This window comes from Hippopotamus amphibius, chromosome 3 (assembly GCF_030028045.1).
Source record: "Hippopotamus amphibius kiboko isolate mHipAmp2 chromosome 3, mHipAmp2.hap2, whole genome shotgun sequence".
Classification (NCBI taxonomy): domain Eukaryota; kingdom Metazoa; phylum Chordata; class Mammalia; order Artiodactyla; family Hippopotamidae; genus Hippopotamus; species Hippopotamus amphibius.
The window spans coordinates 109,978,383-109,998,951 of record NC_080188.1 but is presented as its reverse complement, the minus strand read 5'-3'; the positions used below and the strand labels follow the sequence as shown (position 1 = coordinate 109,998,951).

General features: G+C 36.1%; 1 protein-coding gene and 1 pseudogene across 1 annotated transcript; both read left to right on the top strand.

The window, feature by feature from the left end:
• Window positions 1-343: 343 nt before the first annotated feature.
• On the top strand, window positions 344-1,280 carry LOC130849792 (olfactory receptor 4C46-like; annotated as a pseudogene).
• Window positions 1,281-14,085: 12,805 nt separating this feature from the next.
• LOC130849634 (olfactory receptor 4C46-like) lies at window positions 14,086-15,024 on the top strand. The gene has a single exon (XM_057728638.1). It carries the CDS (start codon window positions 14,086-14,088, stop codon window positions 15,022-15,024), a length of 939 nt encoding a protein of 312 aa, XP_057584621.1.
• Window positions 15,025-20,569: the final 5,545 nt, after the last annotated feature.

Here is a 20,569-nt window from a genome sequence, read left to right as displayed (position 1 = left end):
CGGGGTTCCCTTCTCTGGCTCTCATCCACTTACTGAATCTTAGCTGACTTCATCCAAGTCCAAAAAACCTTTACTGCACTTATACACAAAATTACCACTTTCTCAAATCCCTCTTCTTCATTACATTCACATTCTCATATTCTTAAACTCATATTTTCAAACATTCATATTTAAGCAACCTTCAACAGATAAGAATGATTTTCTTTTATCACAAAAGTCTTATAAGAATTTACAATCCAGTAGAATCTAGGCATGTCTTATTTATTAGGTTGAGAGGCTTAATAAATTCAAGGTTGAGCTAAAAAGGGGACTTTTTTTTCCAGGTAATATGGTTAACAATAACATGAAATACATGGAGAATAGGAACAATGTGACAGAGTTTGTTCTACTGGGACTCTCACAGAATCTAAAGATGCAGAAAATCATATTTGTATTTTTGGTTGTCGACATCATCTATATGGTAGGAAAGGTGCTCACCATGGTCACCATCACTACCAGCCCATTATTGGGGTCCCCCATGTACTTTTTTTCTGGCCCATCTCTCTTTTATTGATGTTTGCTATTCCTGTGTCAATACTCCTAAACTGATTGTAGATTCACTCCATGAAAAGAAAACCAGCCCTTTCAATGAATGCATGACCCAAATCTTTGGGGAGCATTTATTTGCAGGTGCTGATGTCATTCTGCTTACTGCGATGGCCTATGACCGCTATGTGTCCATCTGCAAGCCCTTGCACTATACAACCATCATGAAGAGGCAGTTGTGTTGGTTGCTAATGGGAGTAGCATGGATGGGGGGCTTTCTTCATGCAACCACACAGATCTTCTTCATCTTCAGGTTACCCTTCTGTGGCCCTAATGTCATAGATCACTTTATGTGTGATCTGAACCCTTTGCTCAGTCTTGCCTGCACTGATACCCACACTCTAGGACTCTTTGTTGCTGCCAACAGTGGTTTCATCTGTCTGTTGAACTTCCTCCTCTTGATTGGCTCCTATTCGGTCATTCTGCGCTCCTTAAGGACCTACAGCTTTGAGGCAAGGCAAAAAGCCCTTTCCACTTGTGTCTCCCACTTCACAGTGGTTTTCATATTCTTTGTGCCCTGCATATTTGTGTACATGAGACCAGCAGCAACGTTACCTATTGATAAAGCAGTTGCTGTATTCTACGCTATGATAAATCCCATGCTAAATCCCTTAATCTATACATTGAGAAGTGACCAGATGACAAATGCAATTAGGAAACTGTGTAGTAGGAAAGTGATTTCAGGTGATCAATAAAATGTGCATGGAGCCCAATGTCCACTCAACTGATGCAAAGGTTAAAAGGACATTACTGGTGAATGGACATTATCAGTAAATAATGCCTATGAGATAGAGAAGAAAATAACAAGTAGAAGCCATAGCTTCTGCAAGGAAAGTAGAAGAAATGGATGCAAGAAAAGAGAGGGGAACCGAGCCTGGGACGACTCAGACTATTTGAAAAGTTCTAGAAAATTGGAGCTTAGATTCACTAGCTTCATCATTGTATATAGATTCAAAAGGTTTTACCCTGATAAAATGAAATAAAACAAGTATAACATTCACTGGTATTCAGAAGGAATCTCTATCACAACACAAAGAGGTAGGTGCTGCTATTATCTCCATTTTAAAACTGAGTACACAAACAGAAAGGAGGATGATCCAAAATAGAAACATTGAAGAACCAGGAACCAAAATCTAACTGCCTCTCAGACCTTGTTCTTCATGGCTATGATATACTGCCAGGAAGTGTGATAGAAAGTTAATATAATAATACCAGTTACCATTTACTGAGGCATGGACCATGCTTGACTATTTATTTACCCATCTTTCTGTCTATATACATATATATATATATATATACATACATGCATGTATATTAATTATATTTATATATTTAATTAGCTATGTATTAGTATATATACTAGTTTATTATACACATGTATTCATTATATATAACTAAATTCCCATAATTTTTATTAATTACACTGCTCATTTTTATGTATCATAGTGTGTGGTAATATATTGACTATAACACTGTGTTAGGTAACTATTTAGGAATATAAACTCAATGGGCCATTTAACTCTAAGGCATAAGTAACAATATGACCCTATTTGCAAATTTCCTTTTAGCATCAAGAATCATTTTGCATTGTTCATGTCACCAACTTAGGCTCATAAACCATCAGAAAAAGTGATGTTTTAAATAAAAAAATATTTTAATGCCAAATAGGAAGTTCAATGGCTTAAATAAACAGTCATACAGCATAAATTACTTGACCACTTGCTAACAATAATTTCCTCAAATAGCAAAATGTCTGGTTCATGATACTGAGTAAATAAATGTGAGTATAAAGGAAAATGAATACATTCAGTAAAATGCAGAAAAATAATTAGTAGTGGAGACAAGGAAATTTTTTCCACCTTATCTTTTTCAGAATCTGAGAAGAATTCTAGACATTTCTCTCTTGGAAACCACAATTTATTTTACTCCTTCTTAAGCTACGAATAAGAAAAAAAAAAAACTGAAGTTTAGTGTGTCTTCTTATGAATAAATCTTTTGCCTTGATATTCTCTATGCTCTTAGAAAGATTTTATTATTTTATGGACATTGGTTGTTTTTGTTATATTTTTATGTTACTAAGCTTTCTGGTAACATTTTATTATGAAAAATAGTTTTAAAAATATGTTGTTCTGTCTAAGCAAAAAAATCAATTTCAATGTAAATATATTCCATTCATTTTCTTCCTCATTCATTCATTAAACAACATATATTTTTGGGGGGGCATACAGTTGTTTTACCACGTTGTGTTAGTTTCTAGTGTACAGTGAAGTGGAATTTCCTGTGCTCTACAGAATTATCATCAGTTATCTATTTTATACATATCAGTGTACATATGTCAATCCCAATCTCCCAATTCATCTCACCCTACATTCCCCCTTGACTTCTCTGTTTGTCCTCTATGTCTGTGTCTCTGTTTCTGCCTTGCAAACTGGTTCATCTGTACTATTTTTCTAGATTCCACATATATGCGTTAATATAACAAAACAACAAATATTTTTGAGCCCAGGCAATGTATCAGGCACAACAATAGTTGCTGAGGCTTCAGTGGTGAATAAAGAGAAAGCCAAATGCTGCCTTCACAGAGCTTAGACCCATTAAGATATCTCAAAAAGAGTGCAGAAAATTACAACTCAGTTGTATGGGACTATCCCTTTTAAGGTGAAAAATAACTTCTTCCTTCTGTCCCCTCTTATAATCAAAGAAGTCACAGTATATCAAGTGGGCCTCATCGGATTTCAGAAGCAACGTACTTTTTTTATTTCAGCGTATTGCTTTGGCACATTTATCAGGTGACTCAAAAAACTGCTAGTTTTCAGTGGGGCCCAGAAAAAGAAAAGTCTGTACCACAGGCCCGGCTGTCATGTAAGCTTCTCTGCCCCTAGGGACAAATGATCCAATAGATCCATGGTGCTGGATGTGTCAGTGGCAAATAGTGATGCTGGAGCCTTTGGCAGGCCTCCACATCTGAAGTGCAGTGAAGCCACTTAGGATTAGGAGCAAATTCTTGCTATCCTTCTCAGATGACTCTCCTTTTGAGAAATAGCTCTTGGTCTGCTAGTTGGCCTTAACAGAGACTGTACACTTAACCATGGCCCACCAAGTTACTATGCAAACTCAGCTGCCCATCATGACCTTGGTGTTATCTGACCCATCAAAGCCATAAAGCTGTGTATGCACAGCAGTGCTCCATCATCAAATAGAAGCACTATATATGTGATCTGGCCCATGTAGGCCCTGAAGGCAAAGGTACATGGAGAAGTGGCAAAAATGGCCATGGTCCCCACTCTAATCACTCTGTCTTCTCTCTCTTTGCTTGCACATATGGACTGATGGGGAGTTGACTGTGATCAGTTGACAGAGGGAGGGAAGACTTGGGACATGTATACAGATCATTCTGCAATGATAAGCAGGCATAACCCCAAAGTGGACAGCTGCAGAAATACAGCCCCATTCTGGAAGAAAATCCTTAAAGGTCAATAGTGATGGAAATCCTCTCAGTGTGTACAAGTTCAGGCAGTGCACCTGTTTGTTCACTTTGTTTGGAAGGAGAAATGTCCAGATGTGCAACACATACAGATTTATGGGTTTTGACCAGCGATTTGCCTGGATGGTTAGGAACTTGGAAGGAACATGGTTGGAAGTTTGGTCAAAATCAGTTTGGTCAAAACCCCAAACCTCTAAGGCTAGTTGTTTACAACATGTACGCACTTGGATAAGGCACATGGGGCAAGAATCCCAGCAAAGTGGACAGATCAGGATTTAGGAGACTATAATATGCCAGAAGCCTATTTGCAATGTGCCTAAATGCTAGTGTGAAACCTTTCAAGATGGATTCAGAGATGAATGCAATAATAACTAGGTCATTTGGAAGAGTAGAAGGAAGAGCCTGAGGAAAGCATACTTGCATGAGGAATAAGAAGTGGCTTGAAAAATAACCAACTGTAAGCAAAGAAGGAGGCTTCAAGAAAGTCTAAATACATTAACTTTTTTTTTTTTTTTTTTTTTTGCTTTTGGAAGAAAATAAATAACGTTCTTTTTTTGGCATGTGGGATCTTAGTTCCCCAACCAGGGATTAAACACACACCCCCTCAATTAGAAGCCAAGAGTCTTAACCACTAGACTGTCAGGGAATTCCTAAAGAGAAATAATTTGAAACAAAACATAAGGCACTCCAGGAACCCTCAAAAAGCCAAAAAGACTTGAAACATAAAGAACAAATTGGGAGGACACACACCTCTCTCTCTCAACTTACTAAAAGCTACAGTAATTAAATAGTGTACTAGAATGAGAAGAAAAAAAGAGATCAATAGAACAGGATTGAAGGTCCAGAAACAAACCCATAAATATATTGTCAATTGTGTTTTCACAAGGTTGCCAACACCATTCAATAGGAATTGAACAGTTTCTTCAAAAAGTGGTGCTGAGAAACTGGTATCAAAATGCAAAATAATGAACTTGAAGCCCTACCTCACACCATATATGGAAATTAACTAAAAATAGTTCAAGGACCAAATGCACAACTATAACCATAAAATGTTTAGTAGGAAATATACGGAGAAATTTGCATGATCTTAGATTAACCAATCATTTCTTAAATATGGCAGCAAAAGTGGAAGAAGCATAAGGAAAATAGAAGAATTGGATTCTATCAAAATTAAAAACTCTTGTGGATCAAAGGACACTATCAAGAAAGTGAAAGCTGGAAACATTGCTGGTGGAAATTTAACATGGTGATACTTTATGAGTACACATTTGGTGTTCCTCAAAAATTAAATATAGCATTGCCACATGACCCAACAATTCCTCTCCTGGATAAATACCCAAAGACTTACAAAACAGTTGTTCAAACAAATGTGTATAAATGTTCATAGCAGCACTATTCACAGTGGCCAAAACAACCCAAATTTCCAAAATTTCTAGTAACTAATGACTAAAGAATGAAATTGGGTATATCCAGAAGAGTATTAATGCACCATTAAAAAGAGTAAAGTACTAATACATGTTATCATAAAGATAAACTTTGAAAGCATGCTAAGTGAAAGGACACAAAAGCCCACACATTGTTTAAATCCATTTATAAGAAAGGTCCAAAATAAGCAAATTTATAGAAACAGAAAACTGATCAGTGTTTCTCATGTCTTGGGGGAAGGGAGAAATGATAGCATAGTAATAGATTTCTTAATGGGCAAGTGGTGATGGAAATAGTCTCCAGTTAGAAAGTTGTGATAATTGCACAACCTTGTGAATGTACATTTTTAAATGGTTACAATGATGAATTTTATGTTATATGAATTCTATCACAATTTAAAAAATCACAAAAATTTTAACGTAAATGAAGTTGGGTTAACCACATATATGAATTTCTGGGAATTAGTAAAATCTATACAGGGAAATTTAGACATATGTATATATAAAATATTAAGTATATACTATATACTACAAATCATATATACATCAAATACATATATATGCTAGAAAATAATGTCTAAAATTGATTACTAAGGTTTTGACTTCTAGAAATAAAGAATTAGAGGGAAATTAAACAGAAAATAAGTAAAAAACAAGAAATAATGATGAGGCAACAATCAGTGGAAAAGTAAATGAAAAATAAATAGAAAAATCAATCAAACAAAAAAAATATTCTTTAAAAACAGCAGTATAACTGATATGGTCTTTGCAAGAATGTGAGATCGAAGTGGGAGGGAGTAAAATAGAGAACAAGAGAGGTAAGAGACACGTTACTCATAATAAGAATGAAAGCACCTGAAGCATTACAGATTCAGATTCTAAAGACATTAACAAGATGGTAAGAATTATCAAACACAATTCACCCAGAAAATCTGAAAAATAACTAATCAACTATTTGTAAAAATGTTGCAAAATCTAATTGAAGAAAACATTTAAAAACTGACTAGACTTACCCTTGTATACTTTTCATGAGAATGTAGATTGGTACAGCCACCATGGAAAACAATATGGAAACTTCTCAAAAAACTAAAAATAGAACTACCATATGACCTAGCAAGTCCACTGCTGGGAGTATATTTTAAAAAACAAAAACACTAATCTGAAAAGATGTATGCACCCCAAGTGTTCATAACAACATTATTTAGAGATTGCTAAGATATAGAAACAACCCAAGTATCCATCAAGAGATGAATGGATAAAAAAGCCGTGGTATATATATACACCACATGGAGGGCATTACGCTAAGTGAGATAAGTCAGACAGACAAAGAAAAATACTATATAGTATAATTTATTTGGGGATCTGAAAAATAAAAGAAACTAGTGAATATAGCAGAAAAGAAACAGGCTGAGAGATGTAAAGAACAAATTAGTGGTTACCAGCGGCCAGAGTAGGGGTAGTATAGGGGTGGGGAGTGGCAGATACAATCTTGTGGGTGTAAGAGAAGCTCAACAATGCATTGTACAACATGGAGAATATAGCCAATATTTTGTAATAAGTGTAAATGGAATGTAACATTTAAAAATTGTCTAAATATTAACAATTTTAAAAAACTGAATAGCTCTATATTACCTGAAGAAATTAAATTTATTCTTAAAATCCTCCTCAAAATAACTCCTGGCCCGATAAAGTCAACTTCTGAATTCCACAAAATACTCTTTAAATAAAAGAATACAAATTATACATAAATTCTTTCAGAAAGTAGACAATGTCATTTCATAAAACAAGCATTGTATAAATGCCCAGGTACATAGCAAAATAGATAATGACAGACAAATACATCTTATGAACATAAGCACAAAGATATTAGACACCATGCCAATAAATGAAATCTGTCAATTTATTTAACAACAATTCACCATGACCATGTGTAGGTTACACCAGGAATAAAACATTGTTTACATTCAAAAATTAATCAGTGATAGTGCCTAAATTAACAGAATGAAGAAGAATAACATGATCATTTCAATAGAGGCATACAATTGATATAGTTCTATACAGATTTGTGAATAAAAATGTACATTAGCTAATGAGGAAAGGAAAGGAATTTATTCAATCTGATAAAGAGCATCTGTATAAAATCTAGAGCCACCATCATACTTGATGATGAATTCTCTCTAAGATTGGAAACTAGACAATTCTTTTCCCTCTAAATTTTATTTTGCATTGTACCTTCGACTCTAGCCATTGCAACAAGGTAAGAAAAGGAAATGAAAGACATACAGATGAGAAAAGAAGAGGCAAGATTGCAAAAACATATATATGGGCAGATGGTGTCATTTTATACATAGAAAATATTAAGAGCTCTACAAAAATCAAATAGACCTAAGTGGCTAATTTAATAAGGTCACAGGACAGAATGTCAACACAAAATACCAAATGGATTTTTATAAAAACAACAATTAAAAATTGAAATTAGAAACACAGTACTGTGCAAAATACTTAAAAACATGACATTTGATGGATATATTTAAAAATATATTCAAAACTTGTATATGAAACCCAGAAAATACTGCTGTAAAAAAGTAAATAGATAAGCAAAGGAAGATATATGCCATGTTGACAGAATAACAGACTCAGTTTGTTTACCACATCAATTTTTATTTCAATGTAATTCCAATAAATATACCACAAGATATTTGAAGAAACTGACAATCATATTTTGAAATTTCTATAGAAATATAAAATTTTAAAGGAAATTGGAATAGAAAATAACTTTCAAAAAAGAACGCAATGGGGATACATTCTACCAAACTTCAAGACGTACTATAAAGCTCCCATAACTGTGTTGTCTAGTATTGAAACATAATAGAATGTTCATAACTAGAAAAAATGTATAATTGAAAAAAAGATATTAAGGCAATGCAATGCAGAAAAAATAGTTTTTTCAACAAATGCCAGTTCAATTGATTATCCATGTAAGAAAAGAAAAAAAAAAAAAAAAACACCTCAACCACCTAACAATATACACAAAAATTAATGTAAAATGAGTTAGAGAACTAGATGTTAAACCTAAGCCTGGAAAAATTCTAGAAGAAATACATTTGACATAGAAGTAGATCAATATTTTAGACCTGACACAATATGCACAAACCATAAGAAAAACTAAAAAATTGGAACTTGGCAATAATTTAAATCTCTGCTAAGCAGATATCATTTCTTTAAAAAAATGAAAAGGCAATCCACAAACTATCTATCTATCTATCATCTATCTACCTATCTATCTATCTATCTATCTATCTATCTATCTATCCAGTAATATATACACAAATTTACATGATATATAAAATTTATGCACAAACTTTTATAAATGAATATATTCATATTTGTGTTATGCATATATACATAGCATATGTGACAAAATACCTATATCTGGTATATATAAAAAGCCCTTATAACAAGATAGTAATAAGAAACCCAGAAATCTCTTTTTTAAATTTTACAAAGCATTTCAAAGGAAACTTCCAGGAAAAAAAACAAAGATACGTAAGAGGCCAATAACATTTTAAAAAATGTTCAACATTATTAGTGATCACAGAAAGCAAACTAAAACCTCAATAACTTGTCACTGCATAACTCCTAGAATGACTAAAAGAAAGAAAAATCACACAAAGTGACAAGAATGTGGAACAATACTTGTATTTGATTTAGGATTCCTTCTTGTGCTTAAGATATGTCTCCACATTTTTCATGTTGCCTAGGGTTCCATGAGGACCATCACATAGATCCCAAGGATGACTTATCCGGAGACTTTTAGAGTTTCTGTTTGTTTTAATAGCCATATGATAAATGGGGAAAAAAAAGTTTTGTCATCAGGTACTTTAAAACTACTGCCATTACTATTATGCCTTCACTGCTTTGGCTCTCAGGCAATGGATACTAGGTTTTCAGAAATGTCTAAATGTGGATAAGACAGAAATTCTCTCTCTGACATGAGTGCACAGGTGAACTATATCACAGGCCCCCAGACTGGAATGATGCCATCCTTGCTATTCATATAACATTCAGCCTTCTTAAAAAGCCAGGTTAAGATTAAGGGGACGCACATGTTTTGGTTGCAAATGCAGGAAATACAATTCCCCACTCAAGTATGAGTGTTTTTCAAACATGTCTCTCCAGAATACCTGCTTCTAAGACAAAGCCTTTCCATCTAAATAGATAATTAATTCCTAGGAGAGAAAATAGCGGCTACAAGACAAGGTCTTTCAATGTTTATGGAAACCTCTTTAAATAACCATGCATTGAAGGTGAAAATATCTTTTTGGTTGTTCACATCCACAGAGCAAGATTCATCAATGGTGGAATGAACCCTTTGAATGTGTGTCCACCACACACTCTGCCTCCTGCCTATGTGACCAGTACCATCTATAGAAGATCATTTCTCCATAGTGTTCCAGATGAATCCATTCTAAATTCAACTCCAGAGTTTTCTGTAAAAACTTTTTGAGGCTTTAGGCTAGAAGGAAGGATTTAGACTTATAAAAATACTTACTTTTCTATATTACTCTCGATATTGAAGTATTTAAATAGTCTCTTTCTGAGTGTGTCATCTTTCATACTGAAAGTTATTTATGCCAAGAGGAGGTCAATTTGAAGATGGATTATTTTTGAACAACTAGGTTCATCTAAGATCAGAAGGTAAGTTTTTCAAGTGTCGATGTTTTAAAGATTGTGATTTTCCATATATATTAATCATTTCATTTCAACAGTTTTTAAAAATATAGTTATAGAGCATTTTAACTTCACCCCATTCTTCAAAAGATATTTGACAAATATCATTAACAAAGTTTGACAGATGAAAAATTTGAGACTCATAGAGATTAAGGAATTTGTAATATCTAGCTAACACCTGATACTCTTCTTTGGCCATGAGATACTTCCTCTAATAGATAAGACTAATCATGTGAGTGAAAACAAAATTTAAATACACTTCACACACAAAAAGACATAAAAAAATTAAATATTAAATGATATTTCTTCATGCAAATATGAAGGCAGATAAATTCTGTTCCTCAGCTGCCTTCCCCCTAAGACATAGTCGTGTGTACCATTAGATAAATAGTCAATCTCTTCTTACTATAACACATGACGACTCCCTGGAATCATGTTAAGTGCCCCCAAATTTGTCTGTAATTTTCTCATTCCCCAGCTCTTTGCTTGCCTCCCTTTCTGTTTTCTGGGGCCAGAGTCCCATCTCTGCCCTTTGTTGGCTAATCACCTCCTGACTTGCCTTCACTGCTTATCTGCTGTGACCAACAGTGGGATCTTCAGCAATTTAAGAGTTTCAGATGCAAAGAAACATTATACAACCATCATTTCTGTTTTGGTGTTTCGGTGTTTTAGTTGCAACCTGGGATTAGATCAGAGTTTCAGATATGATAAAGAAAAGGGGGGGGGGACGACAATGCTCTGTAATTTTCCTACTGCTCTGTACCAAATGCTAGGGTCTCTGGTGTTTCTATTTCAGATTATTCAGTCAAATAAAAAAGGATTTATTGCTGTCTGCTTAACATGCATTTGATTGGTAGGAAGGATCTTCCTGGAAACTGTAGGAAAATAAACTAGAACCAATTGGGTGAAATACAGTACAGAATTTCACAACTCTGTGAAGTACAGAAACTGGACTATAACATGTGAGTTATGAACAATCAGGATTCTGGGCCCTTCTCACAGGAGATCTATTAGGCTTTGTGAGTGAGGGTTGTGGAGCCCAAGGCCTGCAGCCTGGGGACCTGGGTGCTGCCTGTAGCTGGGCAAGTCCCTCATTCCCCCTGTGCCTCACTTTCCTTATCTGCACAACTGTGTGATGACCCATGCCCTCTCTTTCCAACTGTGCTTTGAGGATCTGGTGAGATCTGACATGTTGACCCTTTGGAGAAGCAGGTAGTGTGCCCTGTGGGTCCTAGTAGAGTGTGTTTCCTCACTTCTCTTCTCTGATGTTGTCTGCAGTTTGGGAACAAATGAGATTGGCAGAAAGAGGCAGCTCATGGTGCAGTAACTCTCTACTAAACTGCCCAGTGGTATCACCTTTTCATGTTGTCTTGGACGTTCCAAAGCAGCCCCACTTGGTGACATGAGTCCCTGACTCCTGCAGAAACCCCCGCACTAAGCAGCCTTACAAAATCCAGTCTCCTTAGGGCTGAGTATCATAGAATAATGACTCCAAACACACATCAAAAGTGACTTCACTGCTATTACAAAGTGAAGGCTTTTTCTGGGGGTGGGAGTGTCACTGGGGTTTTGGATTGAAACATGGACACAGATAGCATGTGTATTTTCAACAAAGTAAAAAAAAAAATATAATAAGACTTTGCAGAATGAATGGTGTAAAGTCAACCTGTAAGATTATAGGCTACCCATTATTTAATTCATTCAATAGAAAAAGAAATTTAGTCCTTTTGATACCTAAACATATCATAAGAAAGTGAAATATGGCTGCCTTTTTCTTCTGCCTCATAAAACAAAGGGCTATTTCTACAAGGCAAAGTTTTGTACATGTGCTATTCTTTATTTCAGATTGAGAGTTGGGAAAAGCTGGAGCAAATGTTGGTTCTCTTTCATGCTTATAAATGTACTTATACGTATATCTTAATATATTCAAGGCAGGCTTCCCTGGAATCAAAGTCTGGAATATACTGTTTAATTTTACACATGTATGTAGATGAGATTATTTATGACTGAAAACTGGAATAATGTGTATATTTTGTCAACTGCTAAAAAAATATATGAATATGAAGAACATTTCCTGGGATCCACTGCTATGCCTAATATGACTCTGTGATGTTTTAAAGAGTAAAATTGGAGATGAGTCTTCCTCAGTTTACTTCATGGTTAAAATGTTTTTCTGTTTTTGTTTTTGTTTTTTGTATTATTGCTTAAATGTCAAGCCTTCCTACTCCTGCGAGGGTAAATAGTCATACAAATAAGAGAAAGTCCTCTATGTGTGCACAGCAGGGTGGTGAATATGTTCATGTATGTTTCCTCAATCAATGCTCATAACAGCCTGTGAGGTGGACATTACTGTTATCTCTTCAGTTTAGAGGAAACAAGAATGTGAGGTGGGAAGAAATATACTCCAGACCAAGAAGCTGCAAGTGGGGCAAGGCAAGATTCTTATCTGGTCTTTCTGATTCTCAAAACAACATACTTCACCACTGGGATTGTCATTTTCCCCATTTTGCAGAAAAGTCTGTGGGATTATGCTTTGTAAGGCAACTGCGGAGAGAAGAAATGGGGGTGAGGAAAGAAAAAGATAAAATGGATCAACAATGAAAGAAGCACCACATAGTTATTAATATTTGGGGATTCATTAAGTTGTACTATGTGTATATATGTGGGTGTATGTGTGCTTGCTTATCTGTTGATGAATTCACTTCATATATACTTGCCTCCAAATTTGTTAAAGTAATTGTAGTTATGGCAATAGGAGTTTACTAGTTAAACACTGTTTATTATAACATAACAGTATAAAGCATGGGTTAAATACTACATTTGGAGGGAAAAATATCTAATCATGGTTCTATTCTATATTACCTGCTTGACCTTGGGCAGTACACTTACCTTCTCTATATTTCAACTTCCTCATGTATAAAATAAGTATAAAAATGTTAATCATAATCATCTTACAAGTATGCAATGAGAATTGTATAACGACATGCTTGCCAAACACTTGAAGCACAGTCACTATTCTTTACGTTTTAGTTAATATGGTCATTATTATTATTACTAGCACTAGTCTTTAAGATTATTTCCCATGTGCAAAAAATGAAATAATACCATCCACACAGGTTGCTATCATGCCATGATGATAACAATCAATCATTGATAGTATATTTATTAGCTATTATAAGTTTACTGGAATTAGGCAACACATTTATCATTCAGTTACAGTAGCTTGCGTGTCATTTCATTTCCTCCCCATCACTAATTCCCTGTTACAATTTATGGCAACTGTTACAAAGAGTCTGATACTGGGGTTCCCTTCTCTGTCTTCTATCACCTTCCTCACCCTCGGCTCACTTCATACAAGTCACACAATGATCTTTAATGGAGTTATATCCAAAATTCCCTGTTTCTCAAATCCCTCTTCATCCTTCAACTGGTATTCTCCAATATCTTTCCTGATTTCTCATTTTCTAAGAGTAAAAGGAAAAGTCTTTAGCTTTGATGCATAGCCTTTACATCCATATTCTACCTTTCTTCAGGCTTAGCTACCACTACATGTGTGAGATGCACTGATTCACCTTAGACTCTGTGTCATCTCACGTGAATACGTGTGCACAGATCATATCCTGTCTCTGTGTTTACTAAGTTCCTCATGTCTCTAACTCTAACTGGTATCTTCTTGCAGGAGAGAATTTGAGTTGTTTTCAAGATATCAAAACATTTTTTTCTATCTCAAAAAAAATCCTAAGAATTCAGAACACAGTAGAATCTAGGCATGTATTATTTATTACATGGAGTTGCTTAATGAATTCAAGGTTGCACTAAGAAAAAGTGACTTTATTTTCAGGTAACATAATTAACCATTATATGAGATACATGGAGAATAGGAACAATGTGACAGAATTTGTTCTCCTGGGGCTCACACAGAATCCACAGATGCAGAAAATCATATTTGTTGTGTTTTTGGTGGTCTACATCGTCTCTATGGTAGGAAACGTGCTCACCATGGTGACCATCACTACCAGCCCATTATTGGGGTCCCCCATGTACTATTTCCTGGCCCATCTCTCTTTTATTGATGCCTGCTATTCCTGTGTCAATACCCCTAAACTGATTGTAGATTCACTCCATGAAAAGAAAACAAGCCCTTTCAAAGGATGCATGACCCAAATCTTTGGGGAACACTTTTTTGGAGGTGCTGATGTCATCCTGCTTACTGTAATGGCCTACGACCGCTACGTGGCCATCTGCAAGCCCTTGCACTATACAACCATCATGAATCGGTGGCTGTGTGCCCTGCTAGTGGGAGTGTCATGGGTGGGAGGATTTCTTCATGGATTCATACAGATTCTCTTCATCTTCAGGTTACCCTTCTGTGGCCCTAATGTCATAGATCACTTTATGTGTGATCTGAACCCTTTGCTCAATCTTGCCTGCACTGATACCCACACTCTAGGACTCTTTGTTGCTGCCAACAGTGGTTTCATCTGTCTGTTGAACTTCCTTCTCTTGATTGGCTCCTATTCTGTCATTCTGCGCTCCTTAAGGACCTACAGCTTTGAGGCAAGGCAAAAAGCCCTTTCCACTTGTGTCTCCCACTTCACAGCGGTTTTCATATTCTTTGTGCCCTGCATATTTGTGTACATGCGACCAGCAGCTACTTTACCTATTGATAAAGCAGTTGCTGTATTCTACACTATGATAACTCCCATGTTAAATCCCTTAATCTATACATTGAGAAATGACCAGATGAAAAATGCCATTAGAAAATTGTGTAGTAGGAAAGCTATTTCAGATGAAATATAAAATCACCTGGAGCCCGAGTTGATTGAACGGAGGAAACTGTCAAAAGGACATTGTTGATAATCTCAGCAAAGAATATCCATAAGAAAAAGAAAAGAAAAGAACTACTACAAATCATGACTTCAGCAAGGAAGGGAGAAGAAATGGGTCCAAGAAAAGGGAGAAAAATCCAGCCCAGGAATCTTCTTTGCATTTTTGGAAAACTCTACCAAATTTTCACGTATTTCCCTGACTTTATCAACATGTATGGATTCAAAACTTTTAATGTAATACAGCAAAAGAAATATAATAAAATATACTGGTATTTATTGATTTACTAAGAATCTCAATAACAATTCAAAATGGTAGGCACAGCTATTATCTCCATTTTACAGGTGAGCAAACCGAAAGAGGATGCTCTAAAACAAAAATACTGAAAAACCAGTGATCAGAATCTAACTGAAGATAGAAAGGTAACATAATTATACTTGTCAACATTTATAGAGACAGAACTGTGCTGAAATGTGCATGTGTGTGTATATATATATATATGCTATATTTTAGTGTGTATACTATCATATATATATTTAGTTTTGTAATGATTTTATTAATAACACAGAGCATTTTTGTACATCATAGTGGATGGTTCATGTTGACTGTGACACTGTGCTATATAACTCCTCTAAGAATATAAAAGCAATCAGCCATTTAATATCTAAGCACTAAGTTATAACTATTATACAATGTTTCCATGTTTCCCTATTGCATTCAGCATCATTTGACATCACGCATGTAACCATTTATGATGATAACCAATCAGAAAGAGGAATGATTCAAATAAAGTAATATTTAATGTCAGACAAGAATTTCCATTTATTAAGTAAATCAATAGTCATACTCCATACAGTACTTGCCTACTTGCTAACAATAGTTTCTACAAGTGGCACAATATCTGGTTCATAATAAATACCGACTGAATTAATTTAAATAAAAAGGAAGATGAAGAAAGCTAGTAAAATGCAGACAAAGTAATGCTAGAGATTAGGAATTATTTTTACCTTTATCTGTGTCAGAGTCTCAGATGAATTCTAGTTATATCTCTTTTGGAAGCTACAAGTTTTATTTACTCTGACTTAAACTAGGAATAAGAAATAAACTGAAACTGGGTATATCATTATATGAACAAATTATTTACCTTGCTACTCTTCCTGCTCCTAGCAGGATTTCATAATTGTATCACAGTGGGCATTTTCTGTTCTCTGTTAATCAGTTGGCTTTTGGTAACATTTCATTATGAAATGCTGCTTATTAAAATGCATAGCTTCATTTACAAACAGAGTGATTTCAGGATAAATAAGTCCCATTTACCACTCTGTCCTTCATTCATTACACAACAGATATTTCTGAGCCCAAGGAACATATCAGGCTTCTGTGGTGAATAAAGAGAAATCTAAGCGGTGCCTTTACAGAGCTTAGAACCATTGAGAGACTCCTAAAAAAGTGCAGACAATTACAATGCAGTTTTATAAAAAGTAAGATAGTGGAAGCAGAGAAAGCTATGAAAGCATGTCTAATGGACATACAACAAAGACCTTGGGGTCAGAAAAAGATTACAAGGTGAAAAGATCTCAAAAATCAGACTCAATGGATGAGAAAGTGTCAACAGAGTAAATATGTACCAGTTGGAGTAAGAACGTTCCTCGGAGAGAGAATATTCTGCAAAGGCCAGAAGGTGAATATAAGTATGCAGGAATCCTAATAAATTTGATATAGCTGTGGTTGTTAAATTAACTATTCATTCACATATTATCTATTGAATTCCCACTGTGTGCCAGGCAACATGCTGGACACTTAGCTCATAAAGGTAAAGTAGAAAGGTCTCATAATTGTTAAGGCTTAACAGTAAGTACTATGTGGAAAATATCAAAGGAGCAAATGATGCAGTCAGAGTTGAGATTTAGGCTGATAACTCTAGACAGTGTATGGAAAATAAACTGAAGAGAGCAAGACAATCAGCAGAAGAGCAGTTGGGAGATTAATGTAATGATTTGGGTGTGAAATGGTGGAGCCTTGAACTTTGGTGGTGCCGGTGATGATGCAGAACGTTGTGGACACTACTGCACCTGGTCAAATCTCCTTCCCTGGACATGTGCCTCCAGGAACACCTGCTGTGGGTCTGAGCTGCTAACACTCACAGCCACATTCTTTCTTGACAACTGCATCCGAGGAAATTGGAACTGACTCACTTGGCGATTTTGCCCACCTTCCCAGTGTCCGCCAGTGGCCAATAAATGACTGGATCATGGGTGAAAGGGTGGTCTCCTTGCTTTACAAGAGAACCAATATCATAGTACAATAAATACTCCAAAACTCCCAGGTCTCCAGGATAAATCCAAACTCAAATTGAGGCTATATACCTTTCCCCTCTTCCACAGACAGCTTCTCATAACACTTCTTCTTAAAAATTACTTTTACAAAAAATCCATCTCTGCATTTGCAACTAGGAAATTCAAGTGAAAATGGAGAAACAGAGAAGGGTTCCAGAAATATTTAGGATTTATGAACAAAAGAATTTTATAGAGGATAAAGATTTGAGAAAGAAGAGTCATGGATAAAATCCAGATTTTGGCTTCGATCACTGGAGGTTTGAGGAAACTGAAAAGAAGGAACAGAAGAAGGATGAGTCTTCTTTGCCAGTAGAAAAGGTCTCTCCAGAGGACATGATCACTCATTATCTGTCTGAAGGATTAACCCTGCATTGGCTGAGGAAACTCTAATGTCCTTCCTTGAAGTAGCGGACATGAAAGACAATGCTGACTTTCCTCAGAACCCACCCAAACTCCCCTCTTTGCTTCTGGTTCTGTCACTAGTCATAAGTTCCAGCAGGCACCTAAAAGTGTGGTACAAAGTATGACACCTGTGGAGGTACACTACACTCCAAAACAACTACTTGAGCTTTCTAATTTTTACAGACAGATATCCAGGGAATATATGTGGAAATGGATAATCAAAGGAAAAACATAAGTTTTGATCAGGGCTAATTTATCTGTATGGGTTCTCTAAGCAGAGATTCTGCATTTATTGTTGCAGTTGGGGGAGTTAAGAAAAGCTCTAACAGTTTGTGCAGTGATAGGTAACACATTAACCAAAGGGTGGCCCACAGTGAACAGCTTAGACATATCAGACTTGCCTTGGTTTAATGTAGAAGAAGAGATTCAAAGGCACAAAAACATTGGAAGATAGAGTGGATTTGTCATTTAAGGTCTACTCAGCCATGCTGGGAGGGTCCAGAGACATACATTTCATCATGACCCTCAGTGATATATTTTAGGGGGAGCCTTAACATCCTTGAAAAGCTCTCTGATGGCTCTTGTCTATAGGCCAGACCTCTAGTGGATCCTATGGTTGTTGCCTTGGGAAATCCAACTGCAATGGGAGTGACTTGATACCAAGTCACATCAGCCTAGTGGTGGCATTCAACCTCAAAGGGAAGGTGAGCATGTTTCCCATAATGGACAGGAGAGTCAAAACAACAAGCAGCATAATAAACACAAGAAGCTGTACAGTGTTGTCTAGCTGATCATTTCCTAGAGGTGAAATAAAGAGGAATCCTACTCAATTCTTAGTTTCTCTTTGTTGGCAGAAAAGTTCTACATTATAAAAACAAAATTCTAACTTAAATCATGACAGCAGCTTTATGACATTGCAACAAGTTTCCAGACCCAAGTCAGTTTAGAAACTTAAAACTGCATGAATAAAGGGGAGATTTAGTCCTCTTGAGAATGGACCCTGGAACACTGCTAAAAATTTACAACTTATTTCTCCCAGACTTCCCTGTAGAGACCTATGGTCTTTTCTTAGGGTAACTGTGCATTGTGTAAAAGGAAATGAGCAGAATGTTTAGGAAATACTGAACAATGACACTGACTTGTAACTTATTCCAGGAGATCTAAACAATACTGCACTCCACCAATCAGAGTAGTAGCTTATGGAAGTCTTGTGATTTTTGGAAATTTAGCTTATGTCTATGTAAAGCAGGTCCAATGGTTACTGAATACATCCATTGGTATGTATTCTAAAATGCATAATTGGAATACACATACTTAGCAACTGGCAAAATCCATATTGGTTCCATGACCAGTGGAGTGAGAAGACTTCTGGTGGGAAAGGCCAAGTGGAATGCACTACTACTGTCTGTTTCTAAGAAAACAGAAAACCAAAAGCAACACCACATCCCTCGAGGGATTGTAGAGATCAGTGCCACCATCAAGGACTTGAAAGATGTAGGGGTGGTGATTCCCATCACATACACATTCAACTCTCCTATTTTGCCTGCGTGAAAGACAAATGGATCTTGGAGAACTATTGTAAACTTAACCAACTGGTGATTTCAATTGCAGCTGCAGTGCAATGTGCAGTTTTACTGCCAGAACAAATTAACAGAGTCTTTGGTACCTGGTATGCAGCTAGAGATCTGATTTTTATCTGCCAAAAAGGGTTACCAGAAGCAGTAAATTTTTAGCTTGAAAGGCAGCAAAACACCTTTTCTGTTTTTCATGAGGCCAGTCTCTCCAGCACTATGTCCTAATTTATTTTATAGGGATCTTAGTTGTCTTTCATTTTACAAAATATCACACTGATCCATTGTATTGATGGCGTTATGCTATCTGGACCTACTGATTAAGAACTAGCAACTGCTCTAGAGTTTTTAGTAAGACAGTTCTGTGTCAGAGGTTGGAATAAATACAATTAAAATTCAGGAGATGCGAACTCAGTTAAATATCTGTGGGACCAGTATTATGGGATATATCAAGCTATTTCCTTTAAGGTGAAGGAAAGCTTGTTTCACAGTGGGCTTCACTAAATTTGGGAGGTAACATATTTTTCATTTGGGTGTATTTATCTGGCCCAATTATAAAGTGACTAGAAGAACTGCTGATTTTGAGTGGGGTTCAGCAAAAGAAAAGGCTCTACGACAGGCCCAGGCTGTCATATGAGCTTCTCTGCCCCTTGACAGAAATGGCAGAGTAGATCCATAGTCCTTGATGTATCTGTGGTGGATAGGGATTCTGAAGCTTTGGGGTGGCCTCCATGTGTGAATTGCAGTGCAGACTTTTAGCATTTTGGAACAAATTTTACCCTGTTTCACAGATAACTACTCTCCTTTTAAGAAATAACACTTGTCCTGCTACTAGGCCATAGCTGAGTCTGAATGCTTCACCATGGGCCACCAAATTACTATGCAACCTGGGCTGCCCATTATGCACTTGGTGTTATCTGATCCATCAAAGCCATAAAGCTGGGTGTGTACAGCAGTACTCCATCATCACATGGAAGCGCTATACACCTGATCTGGCCCAAGTAGGACCTGAAGGCAAAGCTGCATGGAGAAATGGCAAAAGTGTTCATTGTCTCCCTCCTGCTAAATTTTCTTCTCTCTCTTGGTCTGCATCTGTAGATTTATGGGGAGTTGACTATAATCAGTTGAGAATACTTCTTGAGAGGACTTGGTGTAATTTCATTTGTAAACAGTAAAGTTGTACTATATTAGATGGAATTATGACCATAG

Excerpts from the sequence above, each read along its gene's own strand:
- LOC130849634 (XM_057728638.1), top strand. The coding sequence starts at position 14,086 with ATGAGATACATGGAGAATAGGAACAATGTGACAGAATTTGTTCTCCTG.